This window comes from Odontesthes bonariensis, chromosome 7, assembly GCF_027942865.1.
Source record: "Odontesthes bonariensis isolate fOdoBon6 chromosome 7, fOdoBon6.hap1, whole genome shotgun sequence".
NCBI classification, from domain to species: domain Eukaryota; kingdom Metazoa; phylum Chordata; class Actinopteri; order Atheriniformes; family Atherinopsidae; genus Odontesthes; species Odontesthes bonariensis.
The window spans coordinates 23,071,225-23,086,295 of record NC_134512.1 but is presented as its reverse complement, the minus strand read 5'-3'; the positions used below and the strand labels follow the sequence as shown (position 1 = coordinate 23,086,295).

Here is a 15,071-nt window from a genome sequence, read left to right as displayed (position 1 = left end):
CTGAGTCCCGTGCTGTCTTCAGCATTAATGTGCTCATGCTTGATGTGCGTCTTAGTTATTCAGGTTAATGCGTTTGCCCGTGGGGCATATTTCCATTCTGGCTCCCACACATCGTTTTCCAAACTGCTGTGCCATTTCTGTTCGCTCACACAGATTTCTTTTGTCTAACGGCAGCCACACTGCTGGGAAAACCCAATAACCTTCAAAGCCATGTGTCATAATGTGGTAGCCATTGTTCTCCTCAAAGCACCTTTTATGTCTAAAGTGAAATGACATACAGTAGGACCTAACTAATATGATTTTTATTATTTGCTTTAAATATATGTAATACATATGATTTGTTCATATCAATGTTGGGTTTTAATAATTTGTTGGTTTTAATTATTCAAGTGTGAAGTCATTGAGGCTTTTTGGATGTTACCATGGGGTCCGAATTATGCATAAAAGTTCTAAAATACAAGCTTATCATCTATATCGTGTGTGAAAATGTCTGAAAGTTCCAAACCAGTTAACTTGAAAAGGCCCTCCATGTTCCTGAATGATGTTGCTGACTGCAGCTAGGACTGTAGTTCCTCTGTAGCAAAGAGGAAAGGTTTTGTTTGACGGCACTAATCGAATTGACCAACACACAGTACAATGGGAAAGTCTAAGGAGCTCAGGGCAGATCTAAGAAGGAGGACTATGTATTTACACAATTAAGGATTTCCTCTTGAGACATTTCTACACAATTTGAACTAAAAGCAGGTAATGGGAATTGTAACCACTTTGCCATATTCTGGAAGAAGACCCAAACTCAGTTAAGAGCAAATAGGTTTAGCTGGTTAGGAACAACCCAGTAACTACCAAGGTAAGGGCCTGCCAGGAACTGGATTCTGTCATAATCTATTCAAAAAGGTTTGGTATCATCACCAACAGAGAGGCTGCCATCCAAGAAAAAAGCCCCTGCGTCAAATCAAGACCTTAAAGCTCAACTGAAGTTGGCAGCTGACCACATGGACAAAAATAAAACCGGGCAAAGGTTTTATTGTCAGATGAGACAAAGATTGAGCTGTTTGGCCACAATGACCAGAGGTATGACGGGAGGAGACAATCTGAGGCCACTTTTCTTTTAAACGTAGCGGTGCTAGCACCTTCGTCCATACTACCACCAGCTAGTGCACTGCAAAGTGGACAGAATAATAAAGAAGGCCGACTACCCCAAAGGTTCCTCAGAGTAACCCAAAACAACCATCTGTCAGACTGTTGAAACTTGGACACAACTGGGTGCACCAAAAATCAAAGCTGATTGTAAAATACATAAATCAGGCTAACAGGACTTTGGCATGACCTCTGTGCTTAAAAGTCTGCTTAGTGCCAGGAAACTGACAAATTTAACTGAACTACAAAAAAAAAGGGTCATATATTTAAGTAGAATTCTGCCAGAAGATTTTTGATGGTGTCAAATTGGGCTGCAACTTGCTAAGGGAAATAAGCAAATAAAATCAGACCATCTATCCATTTTTTGTACCGCTGAATCCGTTGGTCGGGTCGCGGGGGGGCTGGAGTCTATCCCAGCGGTCAATGGGCGAGAGGCGGGGTACACCCTGGACAGGCCGCCAGTCCATCACAGGGCCACACAGAAACAAACAAGACAAACAACCATACACGCACTCCTAAGGACAAGTTTAGAGACACCAATTAACCTGACATGCATGTTTTTGGACAGTGGGAGGAAGCCGGAGTACCCGGAGAGAACCCACACATACACGGGGAGAACATGCAAACTCCACAGAGAAAGGCCCCAGCTGGGAGTTGAACCTGGAACCTTCTTGCTGTGAGGCAACAGTGCTAACCACCACACCACCGTGCAGCCCAAATCAGACCATGTGCACCAAATTATTTTATTCATTTATTATTTTTGCTCAAGATATATGCAGTGCAATCCCTCTGCCACAGAAAAAGAACATTTCAAAGAAGTCATTCCAAGCCCAATGCTGCCATGATAATCATACCTAGTATGTGTAGGCTTCCAGAACTGTGTATGCAAGAGTGAAAAGTAGATAGGAACTTTGGTTATTCAGCTGCGGCTTGGTTACCTGCAGGTAAGTGTGTCATGGAAGGGTTTGATGCTGGCGCTGCGGTCCCTTCGGACAGGCCCAGGCTCAATGGTGGGCAGTCCGGTGGCAGAAGTGGTGGTGGTCCATGTGGAGGAGATCCTCCTCAGAAGGCCAGGATGGAGACTCCGCCTCAGACGCTGCACACACAAACACAGAACATGTACACACTTAACACTATGATGAATTGATAACTTTATGAATCTAAGGCAATGAGTGAGTACAGGAGTACAAAAAAAACATGAAATGAACTGCTTAAGTATCCTGATAAAAGCTCTAGTACTAAAAGTAGTAAAAGTACTCCTACCTGTAAAATAAATTTCATTCAGTTTGTCTCCAGTCAAATGCATCAACTAGATGAGAGGATTTAGCCAAGCTAAAACAAATAAGGCAGGTGATAAGAGGCAACAAATCTCATGATAACTGCCATTGAGGAATGGAGAGTATTTTCAGCCAGCTCCTCAGTGCATTACTAGATCCACTGTCAGTATTGCATTGCACATAGATTCATTACATCATACGGTGCTCGTTTGCTTCTCATTCTCTTTTTGAGTCTCTTTTGTCTCATTCTCTCAGAAAGACTTTTCATCTGTCTGTTCTTTGCTCTTTCCTTGGATTCCCACTGGTCCGAGCCCTTGTAATGCCTCCATCTGTTCGGTGCCATGCAGCAACTTGGCACAGCAACACTAAACATGGCTGGTTTTCATTCTCTCAGTCCTTTGCAGGATGACCTAGGAAAGATCACCTCAGAATCCTACTGAGAGCTCGCACACATATCCTCATTACATGGTTTATGTCAATTTGGACCACAATCACTGACTTAGATCTGGAAGAGTAACAGATCAGCATAGTGCATACATGCTAATACTATTCTAGCTAACTTTAAATTTCATGTGTTTATACTTATATTGTATGAAAATGCATGTTTTCATGCCAATGTTGAAGTGGAACAATGGTGCTATAGTTTTTTCTTTTTGTTTCCATAGTTTTACTTTATGGAAAAAAAAAAGAAGCTAAAAACCAATAACTGAAACACACACGTCATAGATGCACACACATATTGCCATCGGCAAAAGCACAGCAAAATCAGGCCATCTTCACAGAGTGGAAAACATTTTTAAAAAAGGCTGATGCCTGCTGCTGATGTTGTAATTGCACTTTTCTTTGTTTAGAAGAAAAATTGTGAGATCAGTGTACGTTTAAACATCTCAAAAGCATTTGTGTTTTTTTCCTTCATAAAACATTGTGTATGCTTTTATTTCAGTTGCTATTTTGCAGCAGAGACAGACAGAAAATGAGTTCTGAAAAACTGCGTGAAAGGCATCAGCATGTGCCACCATCGGGCATCAAATTAGCCAGCAGGCAGAAAAAGCCTCCTTTCTTCAGTAACTGCCTTCTCCCCTCGCGTTATTTTTCTCCCTGGCAGTTCGAGTTGAGCCCTAATAGGCAGGAAAGTCGTAATGACAGCAGCGTCACTGGTCTCTCCAGGTGCAGTTTGACTTTTACAAAATTCACAAGATGTAAAATAGCACCTGTCAGACAAGCGGTTTGCTTGACGGCATGGTAAACACAGCCCACACACCAACTTCCAAGACAACTAGAGTTGGCATCCTCTGCAGAAAAGGATGCATCACTTTGGTGGGGGTCAGGTTTTGTTTACAATAGTCTCTCTTTGTAACTTTTTGAAAAATGCATTCAGCTTTGTGCTGCCTCTCCTCTGCTACTTCCCTCTTATACACGCATTCATACACACTGTCTGGCTCTGCACATCTGTCATGTTGACACAGCTGTGGCTATGGAAGGGAGAACAGTGCTCCGAGCAGTAGACGTGCTCTATTTTTCTTCACTCTACTCTAAGAAAATATACTCTTTCATTTCATGCTAAAAGCTCAGAGAGCAGGAAGCACTCATTAGCTGAAACATGGAATATTAACACGTGTGGGGAGTGTTGCGTGTTGTGTAAATAATTTGCCCTTAATAAGGTAGACTATATTGCCATCTAAGGATCATTTAAGCTGTTTCCAAATAAAACTGCTTATGACTACTTTTGATCAGCAGCTCTGACTTCTGATATCTGGGTGAAATATCCTCCCTTTCATCTCTCTAATCCCCAGCACAACACATCTTCCCGGCAAAGTGTAAATCAGGACAGCAATTAATTCTCTTACCTTATGTATGGATGTCTTCTCTCCTTTCTCGGGTCCCTCCTCTGAGTCAGAGCAGGTGTAAGCATCGCTGGGGTTCAGCAGGGAGGTGGGGCGTGGTCGATGCAGTGGCTGGAAGGTGAGCTGGGTGGTTAGCAGGTTGCTCACAGCCCGGAGGGAAGTGCAGGTATTGGGTGGCAGAGAGGGGTCAGCTAGCAGGTCTGTGATCAGTCCATGAGCCTCTCCCATCACTGCTATGTCCACCATGACAGTTGTGCCTGAAGACTATACATCGACAAGAAGAAAGAGGAACGAGACGTACTGTTAACATCATTGCTGTTGCAGCTGATGGGAGCTGATGCTAAATGATCACGGGGTCTGATAGCAGCTGTGTGATGCAGTTTGGTGGCAGTCATGGGGAGCAGGTGCGTAAAGCAGTTCCCCTGTGAGGACGTAATGTAGTTAACTTTGCCACAGACATTGCTTTAGTTGTTGGTCCTACAGAGCTGGCACTCAAACTATGCTGAAGTTAGAAAGCAGTGGTGTAAACTACGAGCACTTAAACATTAAGCTATGTCAAATATACAATCTTTGACTAGACTTTGCAATTTTACCCAACCCTACATCTTTTTTTAATTGATATACGAGTATTGATGTGGTTCTATGTCTGACTTTATGCATCACAAGACAATTTGTAACCAAACACTCTTTTTAAACATCTTTTGTTTTATGAGGATATGTCAGTCAGAGGGCTGTTCCCAAGTGGCAAAAAAGACATTTAATTCAGATTTAAGTATAATTAAGTTAATGCAGTCTCTCTTAAAGGCTTTCAAACATGATGGATGACTATGCAGTAATTTAAACTGCAGAACAATCTAGGGAAAAGATTAAAGATTCAACACTGAGGAGGGACTTAACAGCAGCTCAGAATCTTGTTTTTGCTGATGTGGAGGTATACTTAGGTAAAAATATCAGTGAATATTGATGTTGTTAGTTGTGTCTGGGTACAATGTAACATCTAAGTTCCAAATGCCTATTACTTAGTATTACAAAAGTGACAACAATCAACTATTCTAAGGGGCCCTAAACACCAAACTGGCATGAATAACCAGCAGTGAGAAGGGGGCCCATAATTGGTCTCCTTTCGTTGCCAACAATTGTTGATCAAACAAATTAGCGTTTCAACATACCACAAAGATGGCTGCTAGCCAGCACATATATTCTATTACTGTACAAGAAGACATTACTTCCTGTTTACACTCTACATATGCAGCGTTTTTTCTCTCTAATCACACGCCAATGAGCATATAGGGGTGGGGTTAGACACAGCTTCCCCCACTAATCTGAAAACGATCAAAGTTTGCCTGCGTGATGCTGATTGCAACTAAACTCAAGATCTTAACCTCATATCAATAGAGAATGTTTCACAATACCAGTATCACAAATGGTAGCCAAGTTGTGTCTCAAAAGCTCAGGAAAAGAAGCCAATAAAAACAAAGATAAAGAAGAAACAAAGAAAGAAAGTATACCAATTCACAATAAAGTAAACCTAACCATTTGAAAACAAAAAGATAGCTGATTTATTTTAGACTCGATCACAGGAAATATAGGGTTGTATAGAGATTCCTCAAAGCTTTGTAAAGTGTTTTATAGCTGTGATGTCACACTAAGCTCAGCACAGGCACTTACATCTACTCCCCAATCAAAGGCTTTATTTTATACCTTATATGGCTCCTTTTTTAGCTCACAGAAACAAAAAAAACAAAACATGAAGAGGAGCTTAGAGTGGTAATTCATAGCAGAAGATGTTGACATACAAGTAGCCTGTGAAACATCTGAACTACAACATTAGGCTGAAACATGTTTAGCACAGCTGTATGTTACTTGACGCTTAAAGAATGGATTCATTAGCAAGTCTCAGCTGGAATGTGACCCATAGCCTCTACACTCCCAACCTCTGAGATGGCCAGCAGCCATCGCCTGTTTCTGACCGTCTGCCGCACAGCCTTGAAGGCATCAACATAGTGTGAGCTGGCCTTGTTTTTACATGGTAAAGTGAAAAGTTCACAACCCACTCCTAATTGCTGTGCCTTGAGCAGTTGAACAACCACTGCTAAGCGCAGGTCAGTCTTTGCTGCTGGCTAATTTATCTAATAAGCCCATAAGTTCCCTTTTTCCACTTGAAGAATGTTATCAGATTTTTCTACCCAAATGTCCCTTTCACTTTGACACCAGCTGCCAGGCACCCAGAATTATTCTGTTTACACTGGCAAAGCAGCAAGCGGTTGACCTGAGCAACTTATATATGAACACCTTTCATAAATCTCCACTTGTGTGGGAACGGAAAAGGTTTAGCGTTTTATTTTCCCAGTATCTCATCAGATTAGTCAAGATATACAAATTATGCAATTTTTCCTGTTGATCAGCAAAAATACAAAAGACATGTGTTCCCTGTATGTTTGATTTATAAATGATGATGACACATTTTCATTGATAAGCTGGGTTTGACCATAATACACAGCATCACATTTGCTGTGACCAAACACATCAGCACAAAGCCTTCATTGCAACTGTCAAGCACAGTGGTGGAGGGGTGATGATTTGGGCTTGTTTTGTGGCCACAGAACCTGGTAGTTTCTGTTTCACATGACTGCATTTCTCTAATCCTTTATCCGTGGTCTAAGTGGACAAACACAAATACGTATATACATTAACACACACACAGCTGCAAGTGCTTGGTACTTTAGCCTAAATTTCAATCCACTGCCAACACAAGAACCAAATCAAGTGAAGTGAAAAGCTTCAGGTAAGAAGGTAGCATTTGAAATGTGAGCTTTTAGGCAAACTTCAAATATGACCACCACTGAATTTGTATTGTTCTTCAGAACTACTCTTATTATCCTGAAAAAAGTTGCAAAATGTATATATTTCCTTAAAAAAAGCTTTCAGCTTATTGAACAAATGTTGATTGCAGGGAGAGAAAATAATTGTGAAGCTTTGACCGTAGCAGGCTTTAGGTTTCACATATTTCTGTAAACCAAACTTTTGGCTGGAAAGTTGCTCCTTGTGTCCATAATCTTCCAACAAACTGCAACTTAAAACTTAAGAATCATCAGTGGACATGCTGGAACGGATTGCATTGTGAGGGAGTTACATAATACCATACGGTTACATAAGCACTTCCTGTCAGGTTACATGATCAGTTTCATTCATCAACGTGGCTACCTCCGAGGCTTTTTTTATTGGATACATCTCAAGCAAGCCCCACATAGTGAATACTGTACTGCATTTAAATACATAATAGTTTTCTGAATCTAGGAGGTGGATGTTCTTACCTTAAAATGTATTTGAAAACAAACGCCAACATGTTGGTAGATACTGTAAAATTACCTAATGCCTACAGTAGTCCTGCTGTCAAACACTGCATTCTAAGATAGTTTTATACTGTTGAAATTAATTATGTTAGGTGTTAAAACATTAAAACTGCTTTTTTACACTGAACGTATTTGTGTGATAAACACAATGCATTAACCTCCAGTGAGCCTGAGTTGTAACGATCGTACACGCACTTCTTTACAGCTGCTTTGCACAACATTCAAAGCAACACGTGATCACATCTGGGAAATCTCAACAACTGTCTCCCACTGGCTCACACTCCTCTCTCTGTTGAGAATTTGCTGAGAAATACATCCTTCAGAGAAAGTCAGCGATAGAGCATTTGTGAGAGTTGTGTGGAGGAGATTTTAAATTCTACAGTATAAGGAAAATGTTGTCTCTTTGATCATGGAAAAAAGCAAAAGCCTTCATGGTTTGAAAATGAGTCATCATTTCTTCATCATTCATTGTTTCGAAGTGAGACTGGCCTGCCTTCTTTTATAAAGGCAACGTAAACATAGTCAGCGGTAATGAAAACAGTGGAAGCCTCAAGGCTGCATGTTGGAAGAGTGACAAACTGACAACCGCTCATTCAGTAACAGCAAAATATTTGCACCCTTGATGAGCTGCAATGTAGTGTTGAAAAACAGGCCTGAAGTAATGTCCTGACTCTGGAACAATGAAAGGGTAGAAATTGATAGTCTGACATATTGGGAAATCTACTTTCTTGCAGATTCATTTCTCATGTGTCTCTATACGTAGAAAGCTTGGGAAGCGGTTTCCAAAATTAAAAAAAACGAAACATAATATTGGACTTACAGTTTGCTTACAAATGACCAGCTGTAACATGAATGTAAAATTCATAGCAGTCAAATATCCAGCCTGGGAGCTACTGATGATTAACTGTAGTGACCTTGTGCGAGCCAAAAAGTCATCTGTCAAAGCATTTGGCTTCATTCCTGCTTGCAGCCATGTGGCAATTTTGCAGATGGCCAATCTTCGGTGTTTAACTGGCAGAAACCACGCGGCTTATAAAACCCAGGAAAGTTCCAGATTTGCCTGATGCCAGTCCTTGACACCCATTGATCCCCCTAGTCTGACCCCTGTGCCAGCCCAGATCACAGAATTAACTCAGATCGATCTTATATAGACTCAAAAGACTACAGCTTTGGTTGACATGCTGCATTAAGCAAAACCCCACTATCAGCATCAATAAACAGTTTTTATGACTCCTCAACAATCTAAGTCATATACTAAACCATGCATGAACACACTGTTATGACATTTCACTATGACTAACAACAGTGTTCATGATCAATGGCCTTAATTGCTCGTGTGAACACAGCTTGGAACAGTACATCAATAGTCATGCCATAGATTAACACCAGCACAGCAGTTCATATAAACTAAGCAGAGGGACAGTCAAAACAAACCAGCAATCATTCCTGAAGACTGAGAGTCTGTTTTCCACACAGATTCTCTGTACTTAAGGCACCAGTTAGCTGTGTATGTAGGTTCAATTGTAAAGGTGTGCACGGGCCCAATAATGTGCAGAATTAATCTAAATGTCATACCATACAGATTTGACAAGAAAAATTTGACCCCAAAGCTGACTTGATGTGTTTTTGTAATGACTAACTCAAACCATATATTTCTGTGAAATGATACAATGATAAATGCATCCGCCGTCTTTAAACACTTAGTTATTAACTTCAGATATTTACATTTCTCACAAAGAACATCATGTTTTACAAGCAACGCAATCGACCCTTGCAACAACACTGAGTCATGGAAATAGGACTGTTCGTGTTCCTGCTGTGTCCACATGTATTTTGCCAACAACTGGAGAATGCAGAGGACAGATGAAATCCATTTGGTGCAAAAAAAACAAAACGCTAAAGTCTCTGTCTAATAAAGATTATTAATAGGGTACACACACAGCAAGGTCACATATTTGTAATTTCTGGGATGGTCCATTTTATGCACTTTCAGCCTCTCGGCTCCCTCATCTAAACATAAAGTCCTCAAAGCTTTGAGCAAAACCCAGGACCTCTAAAATTGTGCAATGGTGAGAATATAATGTATCCCAGAGGAGAGCTAGAACTGCACAACTGCAAAGGCCTGCTGGAGAAAGAGAAGTATTTGAATCTCTCAGAATAATGTAAGCAACTCTGCATTTTCGTAAGCCGCAGATACAGACACGGCAGTGCTTATTTAGCAATTAACACCATGTGCAAGCCTTAAAACACAGGGATCTGTGTGTCTCTCACTTTCATCTTATGTACGCAACACTCTCAGAATGTTTTAAAAAATCATTAACATGCAGTTTTCTGTATCAGTAGCTGTGTGATGTCTGTGATTCTATCTGCCCAGATGGATTAGTTGAAGAGCAGACTGGGAGATGGTGATGATCTCTACTTAGAATGACAGAAGGCTGATGCAGTGTGAGTCACAGCAGTGGGGTAACATAAAACTCCACTGAGACACCCTGCCTCAGCTACTGCAGCCAAAACTACGGACAGCAGCACTTCACTCACAACCTCATAGCCCTAACTCCCGCTATGACCCGACTCCCCTCACAAACCAAACACTGAGCCAGGTCCCCTCAGCTGTAGCCAGGATACAATTACTTGTTTTTCTATATTTTATTTAAAAAAAAAAGGTGTGTGGGGTGGTTGTGAGGAATCAAAATAATATCCATTCTCCCCATATTCCAGTAAACTGAGCCCTGAACATGCAACCATCTAAAAACTTTTTTTGTTCCACATATTTCAGGGTGTTTGGTTCCCTGATTCCAGCAAAGGCGCCAACCAAGATACAAAAAAATAGAGGAAGAAAGACAGACACACAGACTGATCCATGAAATGCTGGCATTAAGAACAAAGCAAACAGAAAAGAGGCATGAGGTAAAACAGTTAGCTTTTTCTGGGCGTTGAGTGATTTACGAAATACTACGAGATACAGCTGGCATAACATATATCGCCACCAGCTTACACAACAACCATAAGTTCTTACAATTCTTACCAAATCAGTAGGCATGCTTTAAATGAAAAACCCAACTCAGTATATTCTTCATTTTCTCTGAGAAAATGTCTCACAGAAATATGTGGAACGACAAAAACTGCTTTGACACGGCCTTGAGTGGTGTTGACACATAACGTGCTGAAAGTGCATGCTGGCACAGTGGTGAAAAAAAGCTAGTGGAAAGTCAATAAGCAGCTTTGTCGTGGTGGATCAAACCTTTTCTTGCTTTGGTGGACACACAAATTCCCTCACTCAATTTAAGTTCTGTAAAAATCCACGAATTTGTGCAACTGTACCACAGAAGATGCTAAGTAAGACCTTTAACCAGTGGACAGTTGATTCAATTCTAAAGTGGATTATCCTTCAGTCACCATTAGGTGTAGATAAAAATATACTAGGTTAGGTTGAGGTAAAAAAAAAAACCCATAGAAATTCAGGTGGTGCACACCTTAAACCGTGCGAGGATGAAATTAGCAAATGCATCTGTATCATCTCTGAAAGGCAAAATTATTTTTAAGGCAAAGGACGTCCAAAGCATATGCAGGTAAAATTTTCCCTTCTTTGTCAGCTTTGAATTTAGTCTTGCCTCAGGCCAAATGTAATGAGAAGATACCCCACAAGACTGTGATGATTGGGCCAGCTGCTGCAGAGGTGCACTTAAAGCAATACAATGTAACTTCTCAAAAAGCCCACTATGGAGCTCCCCCTACAGGCTTGGAGGTAATGTACGGTTACACTGTCGTAAATACAACACCCTTTCACTTTCAGGTTTCACGTTTGTTGATGAACCGGCGAGGAGTCAGAAGGTGCAAGCTATGTCGACCGAGAAGGTAAGAGTAATCAAATGTACCTGGGAGCGTGAGAGGGGTCTATTTGTTTTTGCGGTAGGTGTGCCAGAAAGCAAGTCGAAGTACTTCTGCTCAGCTCCCGAGCCGCCACCGGGCCGCTCCAGCAAAGTTACACAGCGCAGTTTTTCCAACTCAGACCCCCAAAGGGCATAGGAGACAGGCCAATCGTAATATTAAAACTCATTCTAGCTGCACAATTTTTTTCAAGCTGTTATTTTAAGGTATAAATGTTACATAGTATTGCTTTAATGAGCGCAGTCCCTCAACGTCACTGTCACTTCTTACAATTTAAAGAAAGTAATGTAAATATGCATTAGAATTAGTAAGCTCTTCCTGTGCCCATGCCGAGCTCAGCCCATGGGTGCTCACTTAATATGCTTATCAAATTTAATGTTTCTCAGGCAAAAAGGAGCCACTCCCACCTCACCACATGATGGCTTGTGTGGAATGTGCATTGTTTTGAGGAGCAGTGTCTGAAGGCGCTAGCATGGTTGCCGCGTCTGTCACACGTCTGCCACTATACATGGCGGGCACGAAATCGTGACGTCATCAACACCGCTCGCGCTAGCAGACGCGGCAACCATGCTAGAGCTGTTACTCCAAACCACAATCTTTTCCTCATTGAATAGTTTGTTGCATGAACCTTGTTAATTCAAACTGAAGTCTCCCTACATGCGAAGTCTAGTATTCACTGCCACTCCTCTGACACTCAAATGTAAGCTTATGTGCTGGTTTGATAAAGCATTTGCTTGTTCATGACAAGTGATTTGAACAGAACCAAATGATTAATAGACATAGATGAGATATTAAGCTGTATATGTGTATAGTTTCTATGGTTTTAATGTTTTTTCAATGCATATATGTTTATGTTGTGGCTAACATGCTATGCAACACCCCACATGACCATCATTTTGGTAGTTTTGCATAATTTTGCTGACAGACAAACAGACAAAGAGCACTGAAATGCACTCAGTGATTTTTAAAAGTCTCCAACATGATTCCAATGTCATCACTTTTCTGCCTCAGAGGCCACTCTTCCAACCTTTCTTTGACTAAGAATAACAGTCACAAAATCCAGGCCTACAAACACTCTTTTCTCCAATAATCTCCCTGGGTAACATTCCAAAACCAACGAGTTTCCAAGTTGAATACAAATATTTAAATAGCCCTTTCCATACATAACTTTACTGTCAATTCCTAAGCTAAAACATCCCCCACAAGCTTTGGAAAGGGAAAAAAAAAGATCTGGTTTGGAAAATGAGCCTGCTAATGTGTGCATGTTGGCGTTCACGACACAGAAATCAATCAAGCGGCCTCTCTCTCTGATTTGCACACGCTATGAGGTGCTGGGGCATACTGAAGTGCGACGAGCTTCTCTGACCAGGAACTCAGTCCAAGACAGCAGAGCGGAGGGAAAATGGCCACAAGATGGAGAGAAATGCCAACATAAGCCTCGACTTCTTACAAGTCTTGTCAGTCTTTGGACTATTACAGGATTCCACTGACAAATGTGCAGCTCTAATCCAGATAAAAAGACTGGGCTGAATCTAAATGGCAGCTCAGGCAGCGTATTCATCAAAAAATATGTGCTTGCCTATTAACTCCACATAAAACACTGATATCAGCCTCAGTGTTTCAAGCGGGTAGCATGCTATTTGAGAATTTCTGTGCTCTGGTGGCAGCTGTTGTTAAACTGGCCTTACAGTTTAACAACAGATAAACCACAATATAACTTTTTACATTTTTGTTTTCAGGTCAAATGTGCTGTACAGTCTTGGCCACAACGCATTGAAAAATAGAAAAGAGAAAAAAAAAAAATCCCCCACAACAACCACAACTTTGCAGCATTGACTGCAATCCAAGCATGCTGTAAACTGTCAGCGCGGATACACTGTCTAACTGTCTATTTATTTCTAAAGGATATCCTCCTGATAGGAGAACATGAAGTACAGGACACACTCATACTGTATATGGCAATGCCAATGCCAAGGGCATTGTTTGTTCTTCATGTGCTCCGGATTCCTGCCCTGTACCTCTGTGGCAGCTCAATACATCAATTCCTAAGCACATCCACAAATTCCCTCCTCTACAAAAGACGGGGAAGGTTAAATCAAGGATGTGGCTGTGTGTCTGTCCTCTACAAGCTGTTTCCCTTGGGTCTTTCTAGTGTATCCATTCCCTTGGCCTTTAGTGGCTTTTGCAGCTCCTTATAGCCAAATCACTTACAGTACATCTGTCCTTTAAACTAATGGTACAACAAGGACACCACTGGTGGGAAGTGATACCCATCAACATTCGGTTTAACATAAACAATGAGTGGGTAAACAGGCCTTGTCGCGTCATGCATAAGGTGTGTGCATAGGCGATGATGGAGAGCTGCTCAGGGACCTTCCTGTGTGCTGTTAACCATTACTGCTATTACTTAAGTGTCTCTTTTTCTGCGAACAGTGCTGACCTGTGATCCTCGCGGGCCTCTCTTGTGGTCCCAATCTGAGCGGGGGAGCATCTGTGGGAAACAAAGAGAGAAATGTTCAAACCACATTTTTGCACATCCTGTTTCTGTTAGTGTGCTACAACAAAGGCATCAACATTATGTAGATAAACGATGGAAGAAAGGAGGAGGAGCAAAAATGGTGATGCAAAGAAGGGGACGGGTGTGAGCAATGGAAATGCTCATTAAAAACAAATGGGTTTCATCTTTTCTTTTCTTTCTTTTTTTTACTTTCCATTAAGCACACACATCTAATGTAATCTCAGAGACAGGTTCAGTTTACTTTATCTCCCATTCAATACCTTGGGGGCTTGTGGTTGAGGCTGAGGATTTTCATCCTGTCTAATTACCAGCCCCGGTGCCTTCCCACAGGCATTTTAAACCCAGGTTTTCTACTTTCCTGGGATTCTCCACATGCACAAGCATAGCTCTGTCACTGATTTTTCAATGAACATGTTCCAGGAGAAGTCGGTACTAAACTCCTCTATTTCTGTTAGGGTTCTTTGCCCCAGAAATGAGACACAAACCCAGCCAAGTTGATCATTCTGGTGTGTTACTCTAGAGTTGTGCCATGCTATGAGTGAAAACATTGAAAACAGCTCCCTATCTTTTGCAGTGGGCCTGTCTGGACAGCAGCATTGTTTTGTCAGTGTTTCCCCATAGTGCAGTAGAGTTACTGCTCCCTAAACTGAATTCAAAGGTAACTTAATTAGATTTTTTCTTTTCAAACCACTTGTACTTCTTTTGCTCTACTGTTTTATCGATTGGAATGCTTATCTATTGGATTCTTCTTAGCTTCACTGAAGTTCAGTGAAAGAAATTCAGTAGCAATGTCTCTTTGTGGTAACGATGTCTTGCGTTGATATCCTAGGTCTTTTAGATAAGCCACAGACCTCACGGTCAACACTTGTCAGAGGCAATTTTTTCTTTGTGAAAAGTAGTTCAAATGGAAATAAGTTGAAAATGAAGAATTAACATTAATTCCAAACATTTAGTGGGTCACACAGAGGAGAATTCGGCTGTTGTCTGGTTATAGCCCCCAAAGACTTCAAATCTATATCATTAGTCCATTATCTGTGAATAGTAAAACACCAAC

The 15,071-nt window shown here is 41.2% G+C and overlaps 1 protein-coding gene across 2 annotated transcripts in view; it reads right to left on the bottom strand.

Annotated features, from left to right (window-relative positions):
* The window catches only part of LOC142384147 (cGMP-inhibited 3',5'-cyclic phosphodiesterase 3A-like), a 76,482-nt gene that overhangs the window by 18,409 nt on the left and 43,002 nt on the right, over positions 1–15,071 (bottom strand). For both annotated transcript variants that reach the window (XM_075470144.1, XM_075470145.1), the window contains exons 2-4: positions 13,940–13,990; positions 4,262–4,522; positions 2,076–2,233 (exon numbers count right to left, since the gene is read on the bottom strand). In XM_075470144.1, the coding sequence (XP_075326259.1) occupies positions 2,076–2,233; positions 4,262–4,522; positions 13,940–13,990 (470 nt within the window). The remainder of the gene's footprint in view (positions 1–2,075; positions 2,234–4,261; positions 4,523–13,939; positions 13,991–15,071) is intronic.